This window comes from Pelophylax lessonae (genome assembly GCF_965119305.1).
Source record: "Pelophylax lessonae genome assembly, chromosome: 10".
In the NCBI taxonomy this organism is placed as follows: Eukaryota; Metazoa; Chordata; class Amphibia; order Anura; family Ranidae; genus Pelophylax; species Pelophylax lessonae.
The window spans coordinates 185165714-185188578 of record NC_138777.1 but is presented as its reverse complement, the minus strand read 5'-3'; the positions used below and the strand labels follow the sequence as shown (position 1 = coordinate 185188578).

General features: G+C 44.8%; 1 protein-coding gene and 1 long non-coding RNA gene across 2 annotated transcripts in view; one reads left to right on the top strand and one right to left on the bottom strand.

Annotated features, from left to right (window-relative positions):
- Positions 1-3949, top strand: part of SLC12A3 (solute carrier family 12 member 3) — an 84244-nt gene extending 80295 nt beyond the window's left edge. Inside the window, exon 26 of the mRNA XM_082270258.1 lies at positions 3732-3949. Within this exon, the coding sequence (XP_082126384.1) occupies positions 3732-3873 (142 nt within the window). The 3' untranslated portion in view covers positions 3874-3949. The remainder of the gene's footprint in view (positions 1-3731) is intronic.
- Positions 1-22865, bottom strand: part of LOC309565261 — a 643481-nt gene that overhangs the window by 500381 nt on the left and 120235 nt on the right. The window lies entirely within an intron of this gene.

The following is a 22865-nucleotide window of genomic DNA, read 5'->3' as shown; positions in this document are numbered from 1 at the left end:
GGCTGTTGAAAGCCAGGTTCTGAAGGACAGGGGGTTGTCTGCTTCGGTGATCCCACCTCGGTTTAATGCTCTGAAGTCCACCTCACAGAAGATTTATCATTGCACCTGGAGAGCCTATATCGTTTGGTGGGAAGCCCTGGGGTTCCATCCCCGCTCCTTTTGGTGTTGGCCCTACTGCAACGTGACGTAGATCAGAAGCTTACTTTGAGCCCTATCAAGGATCAAGTCTATGCTCTGGCTGTTTTCTTTAGCATCCTTTGGCCACACACTCTTTGGTCCACACTTTCATATGGGGGGTTTGTCATGTGGTGCTTGTCCGGTGCATTCTTTCTTGCCACCATGGGCCTTAAATTCTGTTTTGTCGGCTTTGTAAGCCTCCTTCTCTTATTTTGCATACGAACAAGGGTGGTGCTTTGACTTTTCCCTTCCTTTTTGCCGAAAGAGTGTCGGATTTTCACTTAAAGAAGGATATTGTTATTTTTTTTCTCTTTGTCTTTAGCCGGCACGTCTTAGGGAGGTGGCCTTACACTCCTTGGGCATGGTTTGCGAGATTCTTGTGTACCTTTCAGTGACGGCTGCTTTTCAGATTTACCGTTTGATGCAGCTGATTGTGCAGGCATATGCCATTAATGGGCAAGGGCCTCTCATCCCTGTTATTGGGCTCTCCTTTAGGGCGGTTAGTGCCTCCTGGGCGTTCCATCAGCAGGTCTTTCTCAAGTCTGGAGAGTGACACCTGGTTGTCTGTGCACACTGTACTAAGTTTTATAAAAATTGCTGTGTTTGCATCCTCGGGCGTTAGTTTTGGCTGCAAGGTATTGCAGGCAGCCCTTGGAGTAATTTGGAGTGTTGGCATTTTGCTTGGGGTTTTGTCTTTCTATTCATTGGTTTGCCCACCCCTCGTCGCGGCACTGTTTGGGGAAATCCCTGTTTGGTAATGAATAAAAAAGAAGCAGCTGTGCCTGTTAATGAACGTAAGAGAAAACTGGATTTTTTTCTTACTCACCGTAAGATCCCTTTCTGAGTTAATTGATGGACACAGCACCCGCCCCTCTATGGAAATTCTCCTTTGACACTACTTGTGACTGACTGGAGGCTATAGCAGAGAGGGGGTTTTATGCCCAGAGAGAACTACTCATAGGAGGTGCCGAGTCTTTTTTTCTGCCTAGTGTCCAACTCCTGTAGATGGGGCTATAAAACCCAGTTTGGTAATTGATAAAGAAGAAACGGCTGTTTCCGTCAATGAACTTAGAAAAAGGGATTTTACAGTAACAAAAAAAAAAAACCTTTTTGATTGCACATAATTGGATGATAGAAATTAGCAGAGCTTCCCTTCATTTTAGAGCTTCCCCTCAGATCTAGACTTGAAATGCACTTCAAACTACACTTGCATTGCACAGTATATTTGCCTTTAGTAAATAAACCTCAGTGTGTATATAACCCAAATAAAAGTTGCGCTCAGATCAGCAATTATTGCCAAGCAATCTAAAAATGAAAACAGCTGCTTCATACGTGTAGGATAAAACATATATAAACAATAGAAAAAGGAAAATGCAGCGCTATAACAGAATAAAATGAATTATCAGTCCAAAATTAGTCCATTCAGATGAGGTCCAGCAGATTGGTCTTATGAAATAAAATAAAATAAAACAAGCTGCGCTAAAGCCGTGAAACAGTGCTATGACAACACGTATATAACAGATGATAATATTAAAAGAAAACATTATATATAATAAAGTCCATAGAGTCTCTATTCAGATATATTTCACAACGGTAAATTCACAGGTTTCGCTAGATGTAGTGGGACCTCCACTAGTAGTGCAAACTGCTAACCAGAGTATAATGAATATTGTGCCCATTCAGGGGGTTTCACACCCGAGACCTCCGAAGGATATCGCTCCTATGGGACAGTGCTCCACTATATTCAGAAATCCTGGACCATACAGTAGCCTCAGCCAGATATTGTTATATAAAACGCCAAATGGAATTAATTCATCAAGGGTCTCAGATGCTCCAGCAATGCAATATGAAGAAAACTCAATGGACCTCCAAAGTAATGGGTTCAAATCTCACAGTATGGACATCAATCACCAGGTCACATGTATAAAAGTAAAAATATACCCCATAGCGTAAAACCGTATATTTTATTTAAAATCAATAGAGAAAAAAACTTACAAACATCAAAAGTGGAGATGACGTCATCTCTGACGAAAAGTACGTCGGTCGCGGCGTGCTGACGTCATCCGAGTGAGACCAAGGGCGGGCGGAAGAGCCGACAGGCCGGCGGCTTATTATCATTCTACACGCTCTCCACTTTTGATGTTTGTAAGTTTTTTTCTCTATTGATTTTAAATAAAATATACGGTTTTACGCTATGGGGTATATTTTTACTTTTATACATGTGACCTGGTGATTGATGCCCATACTGTGAGATTTGAACCCATTACTTTAGCGGTCCATTGAGTTTTCTTCATATTGGATTACTGGAGCATCTGAGACCCTTGATGAATTCATTCCATTTGGCGTTTTATATAACAATATCTGGCTGAGGCTACTGAATGGTCCAGGATTTCTGAATATAGTGGAGCACTGTCCCATAGGAGCGATATCCTTTGGAGGTCTCGGTTGTGAAACCCCCTGAATGGGCACAATATTCATTATACTCTGGTAAGCAGTTTGCACTACTAGTGGAGGTCCCACTACATCTAGCGAAACCTGTGAATTTACTGTTGTGGAGTATATCTGAATAGAGACTCTATGGACTTTATTATATATAATTTTTTCTTTAATATCATCATCTGTTATATACGTGTTGTCATAGCACTGTTTCACGGCTTTAGCGCAGCTTGTTGTTTTTTATTTTATTTACTTTTGGTGTTGTCACACTTGAAGCTGCTGCTTTATTTCTTTTAATCACCTAGCGCGGTTAATTTTCCTTTACTGGTCATGAAATGCCACCACCACCAGGAGAGTGACCCCAATCACACTGCCGCTTACTGTCCAGCTGATAATATAAAGCTCTCATAAATTCCACCAAAACTCCAGGTCTCCTCCTTCCCACTCAGTGATCACAGGATAGAATAGTACAGCCTGATAGTCAGATGGCCAGTGAAATTCCAATATCAGATGCTCAGGATAAAAGGATCAAAAATCATCCCCAAAAACAGAAGGAATACTCATAGTGTAGTATTTTGTAACAAAAAATTTATTTGCCAACTAAGCCCAAAACACTCACAAGAATATAGTAAAAAACAGCTTATCTGTGTCTGCACTGAGGATCGGTGTTACACCCAGAAGATGGCCGCTGCTTCTTTGAACGCGGTGACGTCACAAAATAGAAGCATCTTAGGCAGCTTATGGTCCCAGAAAAAGCTACGTAAGCAGCAACAGGATATCTGGAATCAACAATAAACCATGGTCAGAACAGAAGATGAAGGTAAAAGCTTAAAACAAACAAGGTTGGTCATACTGCGATCGCAGACCTGGTCAGATAGGAACACAAATGGTTAAACATGAGACAATTTTCCATTAAAGGTAGATCTTGATAACCTACTAAAGCAACTGCAGCAGTCCATTGTGATTCTGGGTGCACATATCATTTAAAATAGCCTTTTTAGGTGGCTGTTAATGGATCTTTGTGTAAATGTACATGCATAGATGTTCCTTAGCCAATGAGAGATAGTGACGGTAGTATTCTATTCTGTACTATTTACAGTTTTTTTTCTCTTTTTCAGAACAATGCCTATTGCCAGGAAGGGGAAAACTCCCAGTTCACTCTACATGGCCTGGTTGGAAACACTGTCCCAAGACCTAAGACCACCTGTCCTACTGGTCAGAGGAAACCAGAAGAATGTTCTTACTATGTACTGTCAGTAAAAAGAACCAAAACTATCTCCAGATTCCAAGAAGAGCAAGTAAAAATGGATGAAGATGCAGAAATATGAGCATTCTGTTTATAGACCTCTGAATTTAAAAATTGTAACGGTCTTCAAAATGACCACCTATACAGAGACAATAAAATAGACCAAACTGCTATGTAAAAAAAAATACCCACCAATTTATGTATTGTATTCTATATGTTTTAACACTGGATAAATCTTTAGGCACCATTTCTAGCATTCTGTTTTGTTTATTATTAATATTGTTTTGCTTTATAGTAACCAGTTTTTATAAAGGTTCCACTGTCTGATACAAGATAAGTGTAACCTAATCTGAAGAGTTTGATAACTGGATTTTTGTCTTACTGTAAAATCTCTGAGGTTCACTGACAGACACAGCTCCATGTTTTCTAGACCATTTGGCTTATGCTGCTCTCTCTTCGGGAGAAGGACTAGGAAGAAACCTTTTTGGTTACACCCCTGAGGCAGTCCCAGAGGGTATATTTTCACTTCCTGCTATAGGACTTCAGTTTGTAACAAGCAGTGTCAGAAGAACACATAACTAAACCCAACAGAGGGGCGGGTGCTGTGTCCATCAGTGAACCTCCGAGAAAAAGATTTTACGGTAAGACAAAAATCCAGTTTTCTCTTTCGTTCACTGACGGACACAGCTCCATGTCTTCTAGACCATTGGGATGTCCCAAAGCAGTGTCAACATGAGGGGTGGGAAAAACACAGCAATACGTAGAATTCCCAACAAGGCTAAAGATAGCCAACCAGGTAAAAACAGGAGCTCAACCAGGAACAACTGGAGCTCACCTCCACCTCCAGGAAAAAACCCTCAAGAAGCGGAAGCCTCTGCAACTGCAGCCTGCAAAATCACCCTAACCACATCCAAGGAATGTAAATCAATGTCCTTAGGATGTTTCGGTTTAGGACATAAGGACAGTAACACAATATCTTCATTCAAATGAAACCCCAAGACAACCTAAGGAAGGAACGCCTGACACCGCAACACCGCTTTGTCCCTATGAATCACCAGGTAAGGCGACTGACAGGACAATGCAGCCAACTCAGACACCCTACGTGCAGAAGTAATAGGGACTAAGAAGGCCACCTTCTGTGACAGAGTGAGCAGAGGAAGTTCTCAAATATTTTCAAAGCACCGACAGTACCAAATTGAGATCCCACAGAGGCACCAGGGATCGCACCGGAGGAGCCAGATAGCAAACTCCCTGCACAAAAGTGTGAAGCAAGGACTTTGCCGCCAACGGCCTTTGGAAAAATATAGCCGAAGTGGAAATATGGCCCTTGATGGTGTCCAGAGCCAAACATTGATCTACACCCAGCTGTAGAAACTCCAACAGGCGAGACACAGAAAAGGAATGGAGAGAAACCCCTCCCAAGACTCACACCAAGTAATGTATGCCTTCCAAACTCTATGATAAACCTTCCTGGAAGTAGATTTCAAAATTTTACTTTCGATTTTCTTATCGTGTGTACGGGCCTTTTGTCCGTAGGGTTCAATATTGAGTTGGCCCACTCTTTGCAGATATAACAGCTTCAACTCTTTTGGGAAGGCTGTCCACAAGATTTAGGAGTGTGTCTATGGAACTGTTTGATCATTCTTCTAGAAGCGCATTTAAGAGATCAGGCACTGATGTTGGCTGAGTAGGCCTGACTTGCAGTCTGCGCTCTAATTCATCCCAAAGGTGTTCCTCCACCCCAAACTCGCTCATCCATGTCTTTATGGACCTTGTTTTGCACATCTAGAGAGTGACATTTTTTCCCATTCTTCTTTGGAAAATAGCTCAAGCTCTGTCAGATTGGATGGAGAGTGTCTGTAGTTCCACTTCAAGTAATCAGCACAACTCAGGAAAAAGCACCACTGAAATATTACTATACTTTTCAACGAATAAGATTTATTATTGATTTATAAATAGGGTTGAGCGAACACCTAGATGTCCGTGTTCGACGGGTTCGGCCGAACTTTAAAAAAAAGTCCGGGTCCGTGTCCCGGACTTTTACCGAACTTTTCCCGGACACCGAACCCCATTGAAGTCAATGGGGACCCGAACTTTAAGGCACTAAAATGGCTCTAAAACACCAAAGGAAAGGGCTAGAGTGCTGCAAATGGCAGCAAAACGTAATTAAGAGCATGGCAAGTGCTCTGCAAACAAATGTGGATAGGGAAATAACTTAAAACAACAAAAAAAAACAGAAAAATAAAACAATGTTCTTCTTCATCTCTGAAGGACGAGGCCCATATGGAGTAGGAGGGAGGTTGAGGTGGTGGTGGATGTGGCGGTGACATAGGCGTGCGCACAGGGTGTGCTGGGTGTGCCTGGGCACACCCTAATCACCTAGGGCACATAGCATTGCCAGTGAGGAGATGGGAAAGATCTCCCTGGGACCTGCTCTGCTCTATTTCTCCTTGCCTACAGGTACATGGCCCCGATACATTACTCTCCCTGCTGGCAAACACATGCATGTGTATTTCAACTTTGGGGTGCACACCTTAATGCAATAGGCTGCGCACACCTATGGGCGGTGTAGGTGGAAGCGGCGGTGGAGGAGGACCAGGGCCGGATTAACAGCATCATGGGCTTGGTGCTGAGGATTTTGAAGGGCCTTAAGGGCCGTGCCTTGCCATGCACCCAGAGGAGGAAGGGTGCAGCCATGCATGCCTAATTCAACATGGGATGCTGTCTCTGAAGCCCATAAACACATCCATGCATCGCCAACTGTCCCTCCTTGTCCGGCCTTCACGCTGTGTGGGGAGGTTCTGAGGGTGCTGCCTGGGGAAGCGAGCATAGAAGCCAGACTTCTGTGTTTACAAGTGACAGAAGAGCGGTAACAGTGAATATGGCCAACCCGGGGCCTATATAAAAGGTAGGGGCCTGGAGCTGCAGCTCCAATAGCCCCTACATTAATCTGGCCCTGAGGAGGAGGACGAGGTAGCCAACACTGCTTCTTTTCAAAAATTTTAAATGAGGGTACACCCCAAAAGAGTGAGAAAGAGCAAAAATGGAACAATGGGTGGGTAAGGTCGGTATCCATTGCTATTCTGCATAAGGTACGGAAAAGTCCCGTGGGATCCATGCCTGGTTCATTTTAATGAACGTGAGCTTGTCCACATTGTCTCTGGACAGGCGGCTGCGCTTGTCTGTTATAACGCCCCCAGCCGTGCTAAATACCCGTTCAGATAATACACTGGCTGCAGGGCACGCCAGCACCTCCAAGGCGTAAAGGGCAAGCTCAGGCCATGTGCCCAATTTGGAGACCCAGAAGTTGAAGGGGGCAGACATACATGTAGGCGTGTGCACACATACTGCTCCACCATGTTGGTAAAATGCTGCCTCCTGCTAAGACGTTCCATCTGAGCTGCTGGTGCTGCTGTTTGTTGTGGCGTGCTGACAAAGCTTTTCCACATTTCGGCCATGCTAACCCTGCCTTCTGAGGTGCTGGCGGTGCCCTGGTTGCGTTGGCGACCTCCTCCTCCTCCTCCTCTGCCTTGTGCTTCCACTGTGGCCCCGCTGTCAGATGGGAATGCCAGCAGCATGGCGTCTACCAGCGTGCGCTTGTACTCGCGCATCTTGCGATCGCGCTCCAGTGAGTGAATTAAGGACGGTATGTTGTCCTTGTAACGGGGATCCAGCAGCGTGGCCACCCAGTAATCAGCACAAGTTAGAATGTGGGCAACTCGGCGGTCGTTGTGGAGACACTGCAGCATGTAATCGCTCATGTGTGCCAGGCTGCCCAGAGGCAACGAAAGGCTGTCCTCTGTGGGAGGTGTATCGTCCGTGTCCTCTGTATCCCCCCAGCCACGCACCAGTGATGGCCATGAGCTGGCCTGGGTACCACCCTGCTGTGAACATGGTTCCATCTCCTCCTCCAGTTCCTCCTCCTCCTCATCCTCCTCATCCTCCAGAACTGTGCCCCTGCTGGACAATTGCGTCCCTGGCGTTTGCGTGTGCAGGAACCCACCCTCGGAGCCCCTTGCGAATTACTGCCCTGAAAGCCTTGGAAATGTTACCTCTTCATCCTCCTCCTCCTCCTCATCCTGTGCCACATCCTCTTCCATCATCGCCCGAATTGTTTTTTCAAGGAGGCATAGAAGTGGGATAGTTAAGCTGAGAACGGCGTCATTGCCACTGGCCATGTTGGTGGAGTACTCAAAACAGCGCAACAAGGCACACAGGTCTCGCATGGAGGCCCAGTTAAATTAAATAGCGGAATAGAAAATATGATCCAAAAAAAGTGTATGTATATCACACGTACACAACCACACTGGGCCCCAATTACTATTGTTTGTACCCCTAAAAGGCTAGATGAGGAGTAGGGGGGGTATGGAACAGGCAGCACCCTCAAACCTTCAGAAGTATGAGATGAACCCCAACAACTTGGAAAGGTGGATCTCTCTCACACGTACCGACACAGACTATCCCGCAATTCAATTGATCCTCAAAGGTTTTTATTGAATAGCGGAATAGGAAATATGATCAAAAAAAGTGTATGTATCTCGCACGTACACAACCACACTAGGCCCCAATTACTATTGTTTGTACCCCTAAAAGGCTAGATGAGGAGTAGGGGGGGGTATGGAACAGGCAGCACCCTCAAACCTTCAGAAGTATGAGATGAACCCCAACAACTTGGAAAGGTGGATCTCTCTCACACGTACCGACACAGACTATCCCCCAATTTAACTGATCCCCAAAGGTTTTTGCTTAAATAGCGGAATAGAAAATATGATCCCAAAAAAGTGTATGTATATCACACGTACACAACCACACTGGGCCCCAATTACTATTGTTTGTACCCCTAAAAGGCTAGATGAGGAGTAGGGGGAGTATGGAACAGGCAGCACCCTCAAACCTTCAGAAGTATGAGATGAACCCCAACAACTTGGAAAGGTGGATCTCTCTCACACGTACCAACACAGACTATCCCCCAATTTAACTGATCCCCAAAGGTTTTTGATTAAATAGCGGAATAGAAAATATGATCCAAAAAAAGTGTATGTATATCACACGTACACAACCACACTAGGCCCCAATTACTATTGTTTGTACCCCTAAAAGGCTAGATGAGGAGTAGGGGGAGTATGGAACAGGCAGCACCCTCAAACCTTCAGAAGTATGAGATGAACCCCAACAACTTGGAAAGGTGGATCTCTCTCACACGTACCGACACAGACTATCCCGCAATTCAATTGATCCTCAAAGGTTTTTATTGAATAGCGGAATAGGAAATATGATCAAAAAAAGTGTATGTATCTCGCACGTACACAACCACACTAGGCCCCAATTACTATTGTTTGTACCCCTAAAAGGCTAGATGAGGAGTAGGGGGGGTATGGAACAGGCAGCACCCTCAAACCTTCAGAAGTATGAGATGAACCCCAACAACTTGGAAAGGTGGATCTCTCTCACACGTACCGACACAGACTATCCCGCAATTCAATTGATCCTCAAAGGTTTTTATTGAATAGCGGAATAGGAAATATGATCAAAAAAAGTGTATGTATCTCGCACGTACACAACCACACTAGGCCCCAATTACTATTGTTTGTACCCCTAAAAGGCTAGATGAGGAGTAGGGGGGGTATGGAACAGGCAGCACCCTCAAACCTTCAGAAGTATGAGATGAACCCCAACAACTTGGAAAGGTGGATCTCTCTCACACGTACCAACACAGACTATCCCCCAATTTAACTGATCCCCAAAGGTTTTTGATTAAATAGCGGAATAGAAAATATGATCCCAAAAAAGTGTATGTATATCACACGTACACAACCACACTAGGCCCCAATTACTATTGTTTGTACCCCTAAAAGGCTAGGAGTAGGGGGAGTATGGAACAGGCAGCACCCTCAAACCTTCAGAAGTATGAGATGAACCCCAACAACTTGGAAAGGTGGATCTCTCTCACACGTACCAACACAGACTATCCCCCAATTTAACTGATCCCCAAAGGTTTTTGATTAAATAGCGGAATAGAAAATATGATCCCAAAAAAGTGTATGTATATCACACGTACACAACCACACTAGGCCCCAATTACTATTGTTTGTACCCCTAAAAGGCTAGGAGTAGGGGGAGTATGGAACAGGCAGCACCCTCAAACCTTCAGAAGTATGAGATGAACCCCAACAACTTGGAAAGGTGGATCTCTCTCACACGTACCAACACAGACTATCCCCCAATTTAACTGATCCCCAAAGGTTTTTGATTAAATAGCGGAATAGAAAATATGATCCCAAAAAAGTGTATGTATATCACACGTACACAACCACACTAGGCCCCAATTACTATTGTTTGTACCCCTAAAAGGCTAGGAGTAGGGGGAGTATGGAACAGGCAGCACCCTCAAACCTTCAGAAGTATGAGATGAACCCCAACAACTTGGAAAGGTGGATCTCTCTCACACGTACCAACACAGACTATCCCCCAATTTAACTGATCCCCAAAGGTTTTTGAATAAATAGCGGAATAGAAAATATGATCCCAAAAAAGTGTATGTATATCACACGTACACAACCACACTAGGCCCCAATTACTATTGTTTGTACCCCTAAAAGGCTAGGAGTAGGGGGAGTATGGAACAGGCAGCACCCTCAAACCTTCAGAAGTATGAGATGAACCCCAACAACTTGGAAAGGTGGATCTCTCTCACACGTACCAACACAGACTATCCCCCAATTTAACTGATCCCCAAAGGTTTTTGATTAAATAGCGGAATAGAAAATATGATCCCAAAAAAGTGTATGTATATCACACGTACACAACCACACTAGGCCCCAATTACTATTGTTTGTACCCCTAAAAGGCTAGGAGTAGGGGGAGTATGGAACAGGCAGCACCCTCAAACCTTCAGAAGTATGAGATGAACCTCAACAACTTGGAAAGGTGGATCTCTCTCACACGTACCAACACAGACTATCCCCCAATTTAACTGATCCCCAAAGGTTTTTGATTAAATAGCGGAATAGAAAATATGATCCCAAAAAAGTGTATGTATATCACACGTACGCAACCACACTAGGCCCCAATTACTATTGTTTGTACCCCTAAAAGGCTAGGAGTAGGGGGAGTATGGAACAGGCAGCACCCTCAAACCTTCAGAAGTATGAGATGAACCCCAACAACTTGGAAAGGTGGATCTCTCTCACACGTACCAACACAGACTATCCCCCAATTTAACTGATCCCCAAAGGTTTTTGATTAAATAGCGGAATAGAAAATATGATCCCAAAAAAGTGTATGTATATCACACGTACACAACCACACTAGGCCCCAATTACTATTGTTTGTACCCCTAAAAGGCTAGGAGTAGGGGGAGTATGGAACAGGCAGCACCCTCAAACCTTCAGAAGTATGAGATGAACCCCAACAACTTGGAAAGGTGGATCTCTCTCACACGTACCAACACAGACTATCCCCCAATTTAACTGATCCCCAAAAGGTTTTTGATTAAATAGCGGAATAGAAAATATGATCCCAAAAAAGTGTATGTATATCACACGTACACAACCACACTAGGCCCCAATTACTATTGTTTGTACCCCTAAAAGGCTAGGAGTAGGGGGAGTATGGAACAGGCAGCACCCTCAAACCTTCAGAAGTATGAGATGAACCCCAACAACTTGGAAAGGTGGATCTCTCTCACACGTACCAACACAGACTATCCCCCAATTTAACTGATCCCCAAAGGTTTTTGATTAAATAGCGGAATAGAAAATATGATCCCAAAAAAGTGTATGTATATCACACGTACACAACCACACTAGGCCCCAATTACTATTGTTTGTACCCCTAAAAGGCTAGATGAGGAGTAGGGGGAGTATGGAACAGGCAGCACCCTCAAACCTTCAGTATGAGATTGTGTTCACTGTACCCCACAAAGATTGAGTTCACTGCACCCCACAATGATTGTGTTCACTGCACCCCACAAAGATTGTGTTCACTGCACCTCACAAAGATTGTGTTCACTGTACCCCCCAAAGATTGTGTTCACTGCACCCCACAAAGATTCTGTTCACTGTACCCCACAAAGATTGTGTTCACTGCACCCCAAAAAGATTGTGTTCACTGCACCCCAAAAAGGATGTTGTTCACTGCACCCCAAAAAGGATGTTGTTCACTCCACCCCAAAAAGATTGTGTTCACTGCACCCCACAAAGATTGTGTTCACTGCACCCCAAAAAGATTGTGTTCACTGCACCCCAAAAATGATTTTGTTCACTGCACCCCAAAAAGGATTTTGTTCACTGCACCCCAAAAAGGATGTTGTTCACTCCACCCCAAAAAGATTGTGTTCACTGCACCCCAAAAAGATTGTGTTCACTGCACCCCACAAAGGATTTTGTTCACTGCACCCCAAAAAGATTGTGTTCACTGCACCCCAAAAAGGATGTTGTTCACTGCACCCCAAAAAGGATTTTGTTCACTGCACCCCAAAAAGATTGTGTTCACTGCACCCCACAAAGGATTTTGTTCACTGCACCCCACAAAGATTGTGTTCACTGCACACCAAAAAGGATTGTGTTCACTGCACCCCAAAAAGATTTTGTTCACTGCACCCCAAAAAGATTGTGTTCACTGCAGCCCAAAAAGATTGTGTTCACTGCAGCCCAAAAAGATTGTGTTCACTGCAGCCCAAAAAGATTGTGTTCACTGCAGCCCAAAAAGATTGTGTTCACTGCAGCCCAAAAAGATTGTGTTCACTGCAGCTCACACACAGAAAAATGGATGTGGATCACTGACACCTGCCTATCTCCAATCCCACACCACACAGCAATATCGATTGTAGTTTGTAGAACACAGTTTCCCTAAAATTCAGCAGACTCTGTCCCTAACAGGATTGAGAAGAGATCGTAGATCAGGATTGAGTGCAGATTCACCCCACCCCCCACACAGCAATATCGATTGTAGTTTGTAGAAGACACTGACCCTATATAATTCAGCAGACTCTATCCCTAAAATGCCTACAACTCGCCCTGCCTAAACACTCCGACCTGTCCCTCAATTCTATCCGGACACAAATGGTTTTTTCCTGCCTATCTTTCCCTAATCAGCAGCCAGCACGTTGATGTGTGCTCTGTCCCTGAATCTAAGCAGCATAATGACGCCGCTGCGGCTGCCTCGAACTTATAAAGACTTGGTCACATGCTTCAGACGGCCAATCACAGCTACTGAGACATTTGCAGGCATGGCTGGGATGGCTTAAGGCACACCAGTTAAACGATTGTTGATTGGCTGTTGAAAGCCCGCCATGAAAAGAGCGCCAAAGCATGCAAAACCCGGAAATAAAACGACCGAACACGGATTTTTACCCGAACATACAGTAAAGTGTCCGTGTCCGTGTTCGGGTACAAAAAATCCAATTATTCGGTACGAACACGAATAATACAGTCCGTGTTCGCTCAACACTATTTATAAACCCAATTCCACATTTTTTTTATTTGTGTCAGTGCCCCCCCCCCCCTATTTTTAATTGCAATCTGTGACCCTATTGGGGAGGAGTGAGAATATGTTAGAGGTTTTGACAATGATTTCATTGCTGTCTGAGCTTTCCTGTCCCATTGTCAACGTCACTGTCCATTTCTTGTTTGCGTGTCACAGGGACAGGAAGTGAAGAAAAATCTCCTGAATGGGGTTGCAGACAAAAAAAAAACATGACCAAAATTTGGAAATGCCCACCCAACCCCAAAAATGTTGGCTACAAACAGGCTTTAACTAGACCTAGATATGGAGCTTCACTATGAGGTTGAGGTAAAATGTGTGTAGTTACACTGTAAACAAAGGTTATGATCAGTGAAAACTGAATGTTAAAATGTTCCTATTGTTCTTTTAATGCAATGGACCGCCTCACTGATCAGTAGGGAAGCTGTGTGGTTGAGAGCATGGAATTACTGTAAAGTGGGGGTTACGTTTTTAGGGTGTCACAGGCCAGACAGTTCTTAAGAGATATTTTTTATTCTTACCCAAAAAAGAGTTTGTCTTTTCTCTACAAAGTGATTAACATGTGCAATTATTCCCTAAATTCCGATAGCCTGCTCTAGAATCAATCAAACAATCAATGTGCCATTTCTGTGATTTTTATCTGCTGTATGTAAACACTTAAGTTAGTTGTTATGTCAAAAAACATAACAATAAAATGTCAAAGGTACCGAAATCAGTGTGATTACTTCATGCAAAGAAGCTGAGATACGTACATATGAGATTTGACATAAAATTAAAAGTGCACCTATGAATTAATTCAGTCATGTTCTCATCAAAATGTTTGAATTTGTATATCTAATATTCCAAAGGGTGCACAACTGTTTCTGCGCATTAAAGATGAATTCCAGGAAAACCACTAAACACACACTCCTTTCTCCCATTAAAAAACATAAACTGGATTATGCAATAATGGCCTGGGAGAGAGAACTGGAACTGCAATCCTCCCTCATATAGGAGTAATAGGTGGAGGCATGGACTGCAATAGCACATAGCTCACTTAACATGTGATCTTTAGAAAATGTATACATATAATATGATCTTTAGAAAACATATAGATATATGATCCTTATAAAAAAATAAAATAAAAAATTACTCTCTTTACAAAATTACAACAATTTCAAAACAAACTTCAAATCTAAAGAAGCAGCCCATAGATTATAATGTTTTTTTTTTTCATTCAACCAGTGTGTTTAATGAAAAAAACTGACCTTATTCCCCCATCAACACATTTACTGTGGATGGGGGAATCACTCTAGCTGCGTTATTGTATTCTGACAGCGGAGAGACCTCCCCGCCGTTGGAATACACTGATCAGTGCTTTCAGCTTTAGCTGGTGGTGCTAACTGAGCGCAATTTATCTGACAGGTTGGTTGTACAGAAGTCAATCGGTAGCCAAATTTCGTTCCATGTATTACTGGCTTAAATCACACTCAATTTAGTTCAACAAAACAAACCATAACCAAAGTCATGTGAAACCCCTTCACTTAAAGCGGAGTTCCACCCTGGATTTTTTTTTTTTAATACCCCCGGGACAGTCAGGGCTAGTGCATTCCACAATGGCTAGCCTCTGATCTGTCCCGGGTTGCACTTACCTGTTAGGACAAATACTTACCTTGCAAACGTCTTGTCCAGCGCTGCCATCTCAGATGTGGGCAGCTTGAAGCCAGCGCGTCCTCTTCGGCGTCTTCTTCCGCCTTCTTTGGTCCCACGATGCTCTGCGCCGGCCCCGACGTCACTTCTGGGTCGCGCGCGTCATCCCTCCACAGCTTCTGGGCATGCCCAGAAGCTGTTTAGAAGGGGATGACGCGCGCGACCCGGAACTGACGTCGGGGCCGGTGCAGGCGCAATGATTCCTGGGAGCTATGACGTCCAGCTCCCAGGAATCATTGCAGAGCCAGGAAGTGACGACGGGCCGCGGCCGAGGAAGGAGGAAGAAGGAAGTAAGGTAAGTATATTTTCTTCGCTACGAGGTAAGTAAAAAAAAAAAAAAATATGCGATTATCCATTTCTTTTTCAGGTGACCCGGAGCGAGAAGATGGAGGTAAGTATAAAAATAGGGTGGAACTCCACTTTAAAATAGAACTAACCCCATTAATTTAACTGTTTCCCCCTGACTTCACTGGAGTGGTCCCCCTTCCTGGGCCAGACCCTTTGGTAAGTCCCTCAGTACTCATGGACACTGTTTTTCCCAAGAGACTCTGCCAGCAGCTCCACCGTCAGTTACACCGGATATTTGCACGGGATCCGATGTAACTGATGGTGGAGCTGCTGGCAGAGTCTCTTGGGAAAAACAGTGTCCAGGAGTACTGAGGGACCAGCCAAAGGGTCTGGCCCAGGAAGGGGGACCACTCCAGTGAAGTCAGGGGATCAAGGAGCTAGCTCACACGGAGAGTATTACAGTAAAGGGGATGCCATGTAGAAAGCCCTGAAGAATAGGAACAAATGGGGTGCCACAAAAGGCCCTGAAGAGTGTTCTGCAGTACAGTACAGCTTTTCTAAAGCGGTTCATTAATTACTACTTCATTGCTAGTGATAAGGTGAAGCAGCAGCCTTGCAGCACTCAATTATATCTAACGTCCCAGCAAATTGTGCATAGTTTATTCAAGTTGCAGTATCCCACTCATTCCCTTCTCCTATCCAAGTTCTCAATAAAAAACACAAAAACCAAAACTCCTAGACTGTTTCTTGACTGAGCCAGGCACTTTGAAGTCGCTGAACTATTGTACTGTTGCTATGGGTAACCCAGGGGAACCCGTCACCAGCAGCTCCCAAGGGAGTAGTGCTACACGTCGTTTCATGGTACAGAGCCGTCCTGCCGCAGTATAACTGTGGCGGGCGGTCCTTAGGAGGTTAAGTATGTTGTGAGGTGGGGCCTCCATGGATCAGACTTGTTTTTCCAGCACATACCAAAGATGCTCGATTGGATTAGGATCTGGAGAATTTGGAGGCCAAGTTAACACCTAAAACTCGTTGTGTTCCTCAAACCATTCTTGAATTCATCAGACCAGGCCACCTTCTTCCATTGCTCTGTGGTCCAGTTTTGATGCTCACGTGCCCATTGTAGGCTTCCTGACCTGTCTGCAGCTACGCAGCCCACAAGCCAAAAAACTGCAATGCACTGTGTGTTCTGACACCTTTCTATCAGAACCAGCATTACCTTTTTGAACAATTTGAGCACCAGTAGCTCTTCTTTTGGCTTGGACTATATGGGCCAGCCTTCGCTTCCCACGTGCATCAATGAGCCTTGGCTACTCATGACCCTGTCACTGGTTATCCTTCCTTGGACCACCTTTGGTGGGTCCTGACCATTGCAGGAAGCAAAAATCTTGCAAGAGCTGCAGTCTTGGAGATGCTCTGTCTCAGCTGTCTAGCCATTACAATTTGGTCCTTGTAAAAGTCATTCAAATCCTTACTGAGTGCTGGAACTATACATGTTAGAGCACATTTATGGCAACTATGCTATTCTTAGACAAATTGGGTATGCACTGTCCAAAAGAAAAGGAGGATGGTAGCAGAGGGTGCAGGGGAACAAAGGGGGCTTGCAGAATAATTATTACAGGAGGGGCAGTCCTTTAAGATGTCCTTCTGCTGGCTATCATTGGGGCCCTTTAAGAGCATCATTTACACCTAACGATAGTCAGGGCCGTCTTTAATATTGATTGGACCCTGGGCAAACATTTTTTTGGGCTCTCCGAAATCCACTTATCAACTATTTGTGGCCAGTGTGGGCTCAAGGGGGAGCTGCTTTGGGCCCCAAAACAATGACTGGGCCAGGGCAGCTGCCCCTTTTGCCCTGTGTTAAAGACTGCCCTGACAATAGTCCCAGTTAACCTGCATGTGGTATAGGTACAGTATAGGCATGGTATAGTCTCGGCACAGATGCAAGGTAGATGTGGTTCAAATGCAGTAAAAGTTTGGTATATTGTGGTATAAGGTTGGTATAGGTGCAGTCTAGGTTTGGAATAAGTGTGGTGTAGAGTGCAGTATGGGTGCTGTAGGGATTGGGTACACTTGGTGTCCTGCTCTCAGTGGCTCAGTCCCTGCTAGCAGTATCAGCAATGTGCTATTGGCCCTCTCACTAGTCCCTGTGATGCTGCAGTGACCCTTCACTGTAGAAAGGGGCACTCTTGATCTCTCCTTGAAAGTCTCCAGTGATCAGCAGTGGAAAGCAGAGTGTGATTGGATTCTCCAGTCTCCCTACTGCAGTGGTGCAGGTGCTGTGATGTGAGCCGTGATGTGCTGCTGCCAGTGTCCCTACTCCCAGTCTCAGGCTCGGATCTCTGCTGGTATGATCTCCCGCTCACTGGCAAATATCCTGACAGAGGTGCTCTCCCCCTAACTCCCTCAGTGCCAAGCAAAATAATTATTTCAGTCATTTTTAAACAAATCCTCTCTTCTTACTGCACAGTGCACATTTGAATATGTAGTGTCACCATTATAGTGCAGCCCTATCAGGGGAGGACTGGGCCAGGGGGCAGGGGGGCAATTGCCCCCTGGGCCGCTCTGATGCCCTGTAAAAAGGCTGCACCGCTTCTGCCACAGACATGCCTAAAGGATTCCTGGTGAAGAGAAGTAAAATGTCTCCACCGCTGACCTACTGAGTGCGAGTTGAAGAAAAGGACAGAACTCAGGACCCCCCAGTATGGATGGTGTAAACTGTGTCTGAGCAGTGGCCGGTTCCATGACCCACTGAAGACTCTCCTCCCCCTGCCAGCCCCAACCGAGCTTTCCCAGCTCCCCCCAACTGCCCCCTGCCCAGATTCAGCCAGAGAATACCTGGAGCAGGGATTCAGCCTGGAATGAGGGTCAAGGTGAGGACAGGAAGAGGGGGGTCAAGTCGCTGCACCATAGGCCTCTAGTTTGTACTCACTCCCTGGTCCGAAAAGTCGCCAGTCTACCCCTGAGCCCTATATCGTTTCCATCTTAAACTACAACTTCCACCATTCTCAGTACTCTGCATAGACGTCCGTGGGATTGCTTGGCTTTCACTCTCCTATTGCTGGCCGGAGGAGGTTAGTGCAGCATAACAATAATATCATAGTAGAGAGGGAAGCAAAAAAGAGTACTGTCTACTTCTCCATGTTATTGTAGCCCAGCACCTGGATACTGACCCTATAGCTTTCTCCCCTTCTGGGAGTGTGTGTATATATATATATATATATATAATTAGGGTTGCCACCTCATCCATTTAAACCAGGACAACAGTACACATATTAATTACACAGATTCTGAGGCTAATATAGTTTAAGGTCCCTTTCACACGGGCTTTCCGATCCGGTCCACCTGTCAGTTTTTCAGGCGAACCTGATCGGATGCTCCATGCACTCCTATGGAGCAGCGGATGTCAGCGGAGACATCTTCGCTGACACCCGCTGCTATCCCATACGATCCTGTCCATGAAATCCGGACGGATGAAAGCCCTATTGTCCATCCGTCCGGAGGATCGGATAGGACCGGATGAAAACGGACAAGAGGACCATTTTCTTCCGATCTCCTATAAAGGAGAGCGGGGCTCTGACAGCTCCATCTCTGCAAAGTAAGCGGAGACTAAGCTGTCATCTGCCTGCTCAGTGGGGATCGGTGGATCGATTCCCGCTGAGCAAAACGGAGTCCGTCGGGCGCACCGCCTGTGGGAAAGGGGCCTAATGCAGATGAGGCACTAAGTGAGTTTAATTACCACCTTAATCAGCCTCAGAACCTGTAATTAATGTGTGTCCTGGTTTAAAAGGATGAGGTGGAAACCCTAATATACTGTATATATATATATATATATATATATATATATATATATATATATATACACACAGTATTACACCCCTCACATTTTTGTAAATATTTTATTATATCTTTTCATGTGACAACACTGAAGAAATGACACTTTGCTACAATGTAAAGTAGTGAGTGTACAGCTTGTTTAAGGCCCCTTTCACACATACTGTCCAATCAGATCTGCCTGTCAGTTTTTCAGGCGGACCTGATCGGATGCCCCATGCATCCCTATGGGGCAGCGGATGTCAGCGGAGACATCTCCGCTGACACCCGCTGCCATCCGATCCGATCCTGTACGTCAAATCCGGACGGGTGAAAACCCTATTTTGCTATTTTTCCGTTGGATCGGATCGGATGGAATCGATCTATGGGGGAATCATCCAATTCCCCCATAGAGGACAGCAGGGATCTGACAGCTCCGTCTCCGCAGACAGAGCGGAGACGTAGCTGTCATCCGCCTACTCATTGGGGATCGGCAGATTGATCCCCCGCTGAGCAGAACAGTTGGTGCAACGGACAGGTGTGAAAGGACCCTAACAGTGTAAATTGCCTGTCCCCTCAAATTAACTCAACACACAGCCATTAATGTCTAAACCACTGGCAACAAAAGTGAGTACCCCCCTAGGTGAAATGTCCGAATTGGGCCCAAAGTGTCAATATTTTGTGTGGCCATCATTATTTTCCAGCACTGCCTTAACCCTCTTGGGCATGGAGTTCACCAGAGCTTCACAGGTTTTCACTGGAGTCCTCTTCTACTCCTCCATGATGACATCACAGAGCTGGTGGATGTTAGAGACCTTGCGCTCCTCCACCTTCCGTTTCAGGATGCCCCACAGATGCTCAATAGGGCTTAGGTCTGGAGACATGCTTGGCCTGTCCATCACCTTTACCCTCAGCTTCTTTAGCAAGGCAGTGGTCATCTTGGAGGTGTGTTTGGGGTTGTTATCGTGTTGGAATACTGCCCTGCGGCCCAGTCTCTGAAGGGAGGGGATCGTGCTCTGCTTCAGTATGTCACAGTACATGTTGGCATTCATGATTCCCTCAATGAACTTTAGATCTCCAGTGGTGGCAGGACTTATGCAGCCCCAGACCATGACACTCCCACCACCATGCTTGACTGTAGGCAAGACACACTTTGTCTTGTACTCCTCACCTGGTTGCCGCCATACATGCTTGACATCATCTGAATCAAAAAAGGTTAACTTGGCCTCATCAAACCACATGGCATGGTTCCAGTAATCCATGCCCTTAGTCTGCTTGTACTCAGCAAACTGTTTGCAGGCTTTCTTGTGCATCATATTTAGAAGAGGCTTCCTTCTGGGACGACAGCCATGCAGACCAATTTGATGCTTAGTATGGTCTGAGCACTGACAGGCTGACCCCCCACCCCTTGAACCTCTGCAGCAATACTGGGAGCACTCACACATCTATTTCCCAAAGACAACCTCTGGATATCAAGCTGAGCACGTGCACTCAACTTCTTTGGTCGACCATGGCGAGGTCTGTTCTGAGAGGAACCTGTCCTGTTAAACCGCTGTATGGTCTTGGCCACCATGCTGCAGCTCAGTTTCAGGGTTTTGGCAGTCTTCCTATAGCCTAGTCCATCTTTATGTAGAGCAACAATTATTTTTTCAGATCCTAGACAGTTCTTTGCCATGAGGTGCCATGTTGAACTTCCAGTGACCAGTATGAGAGAGTGAGAGCGATAACACCAACATTAACACACCTGCTCCCCATTCACACCTGAGACCTTGTAACACTAATGAGTCACATGACACCGGGGAGGGAAAATGGCTAATTGAGCCCAATTTTTACATTTTCACTTAGGGGTGTACTCTCTTTTGTTGCCAGCCGTTTAGACAATAACGGCTGTGTTGAGTTATTTTGAATGGACAGCAAATTTACACTGTTATACAAGCTGTACACTCACTACTTTACATTGTAGCAAAGTGTCATTTCTTCAGTGTTGTCACATGAAAAGATATAATAAAATATTTACATAAATGTGAGGGGTGTACTCACTTTTGTGAGATACTGTATATATATATATATATATATATATATATATATATATATATATATATATATATACTGGATATATTACATAGGGGACTAAAAATACCCTATGTTATACTATTTTTGTGACAGGTTCTCTTTAATGAGACATCAAAGTACCCCTGATATCTCAGCTGCTCTCCATTGACACTAATGGAGTGCAGATCACACTCTATAAATTTTTTTCCCAGCCGCCGCAGCAGAACCCAAAGGTGATGTAATACACATTAAAGTCCTTCCCCTCAAGAATTGGGTTGAATTCCTAGAGTCATGATGTCACCGGTTCTATTGCCCTCTGTTAAATACTTCCGGACCGCCCGCTGTAGTTTTACTGCGGCAGGCAGCCCCTCCTGCGCGAACCGACGTAGCTCTAAGTCGGTCACGCTCCTGCAGCTAGGGGGCGAGCGCACACCGCTGGCGACGCGCTCCAGCCCCCACTCGGCAGCAGGGACTCCAATGCACAGAGCAGGCGGCTCCTATTGCCGTCTGCCACCTGCAATCGATCCCCACTGAGAGAGAAGGACGGTCAGCTATTGTAAACACAGCTGACCGTTCTTCTCTCTGGAATGATCACAGAGCCCCTGTGATCCTTCTATTTAGGATCACAGATCTCTGTGATCATTTCAAAAGACCAACCCCCATACAGTTAGAAACACTCCCCTAGGTACACATTTAACCCCTTGATCACCCACTATGTTAACCCCTTCCCTGCCAGTGTCATTATTACAGTAACAGTGCATATTTTTAGCACTGATTACTGTAGTAATGTCACTGGTCCCCCCAAAAGTATAAAAAATGTCAGTTAGGGGTCCAATCTGTCCGCTACAATGTTGCAGCCCTGCTAAAAATTGCAGATCACCGCCATTACTATTAAAAAAAAAAAACAATAAAAATGACCTAAATCTTTCCTGTAGTTAGTAGACGCAAACCAATCAAAATACGCTTATTGAGATTTTTTTTTTACCAAAAAATTGTAGCAGAATACAAATTGGCCTAAAATGTTAAACAAAAAAAATTTTTTATTTTTATTTGGGGAATGTTATATAGCAGAAAGTGAAAAATATTGTTTTTTTTTTCAGAATTGTCGCTCTATTTTTGTAAAAAATAAAAAACGCAGAGGTGATCAAATACCAACAAAAGAAAGCTCTATTTGTGGGGAAAAAAAGGACATCAATTTTATTTAGGCACGGCGTTGCACGATCGCGCAATTGTCTGTTATATTAATGCAGTGCCGAATTGCAAAAAAATGGCCCTGGTCATTAAGGGGGCAAATCCTTTCCGGTCCAGAAGTGGTTAATGGCGCTCCCTCTGCTGCAGCAGCTGCTCGCTGACACAAGGAAACTATTGCTTCTGGATCATGTAACCATACTAAAACAGATAAAAGAAAAGATATTTTAACAGATTTGTTTTTAAACGGTATGCAGAATAGGTTGGAGGATGGGGGAGGCAATGTTTTTATTAAGACTTGCTGTATATTTAGCTTATACTTCCACTTCAGGAACTATTAGACGTCTGTGACACGGATGAACAAGCACAGACAGTGTGAAAAACAGAGTACTGCTGTGGCTGAAAAGAAGAGCACCTGTCCGCCAATCTTCATATGTGCACATCCAGCGGTTAGTGACAGATGTCCAACTCATGACACACACAGATGAGTCTT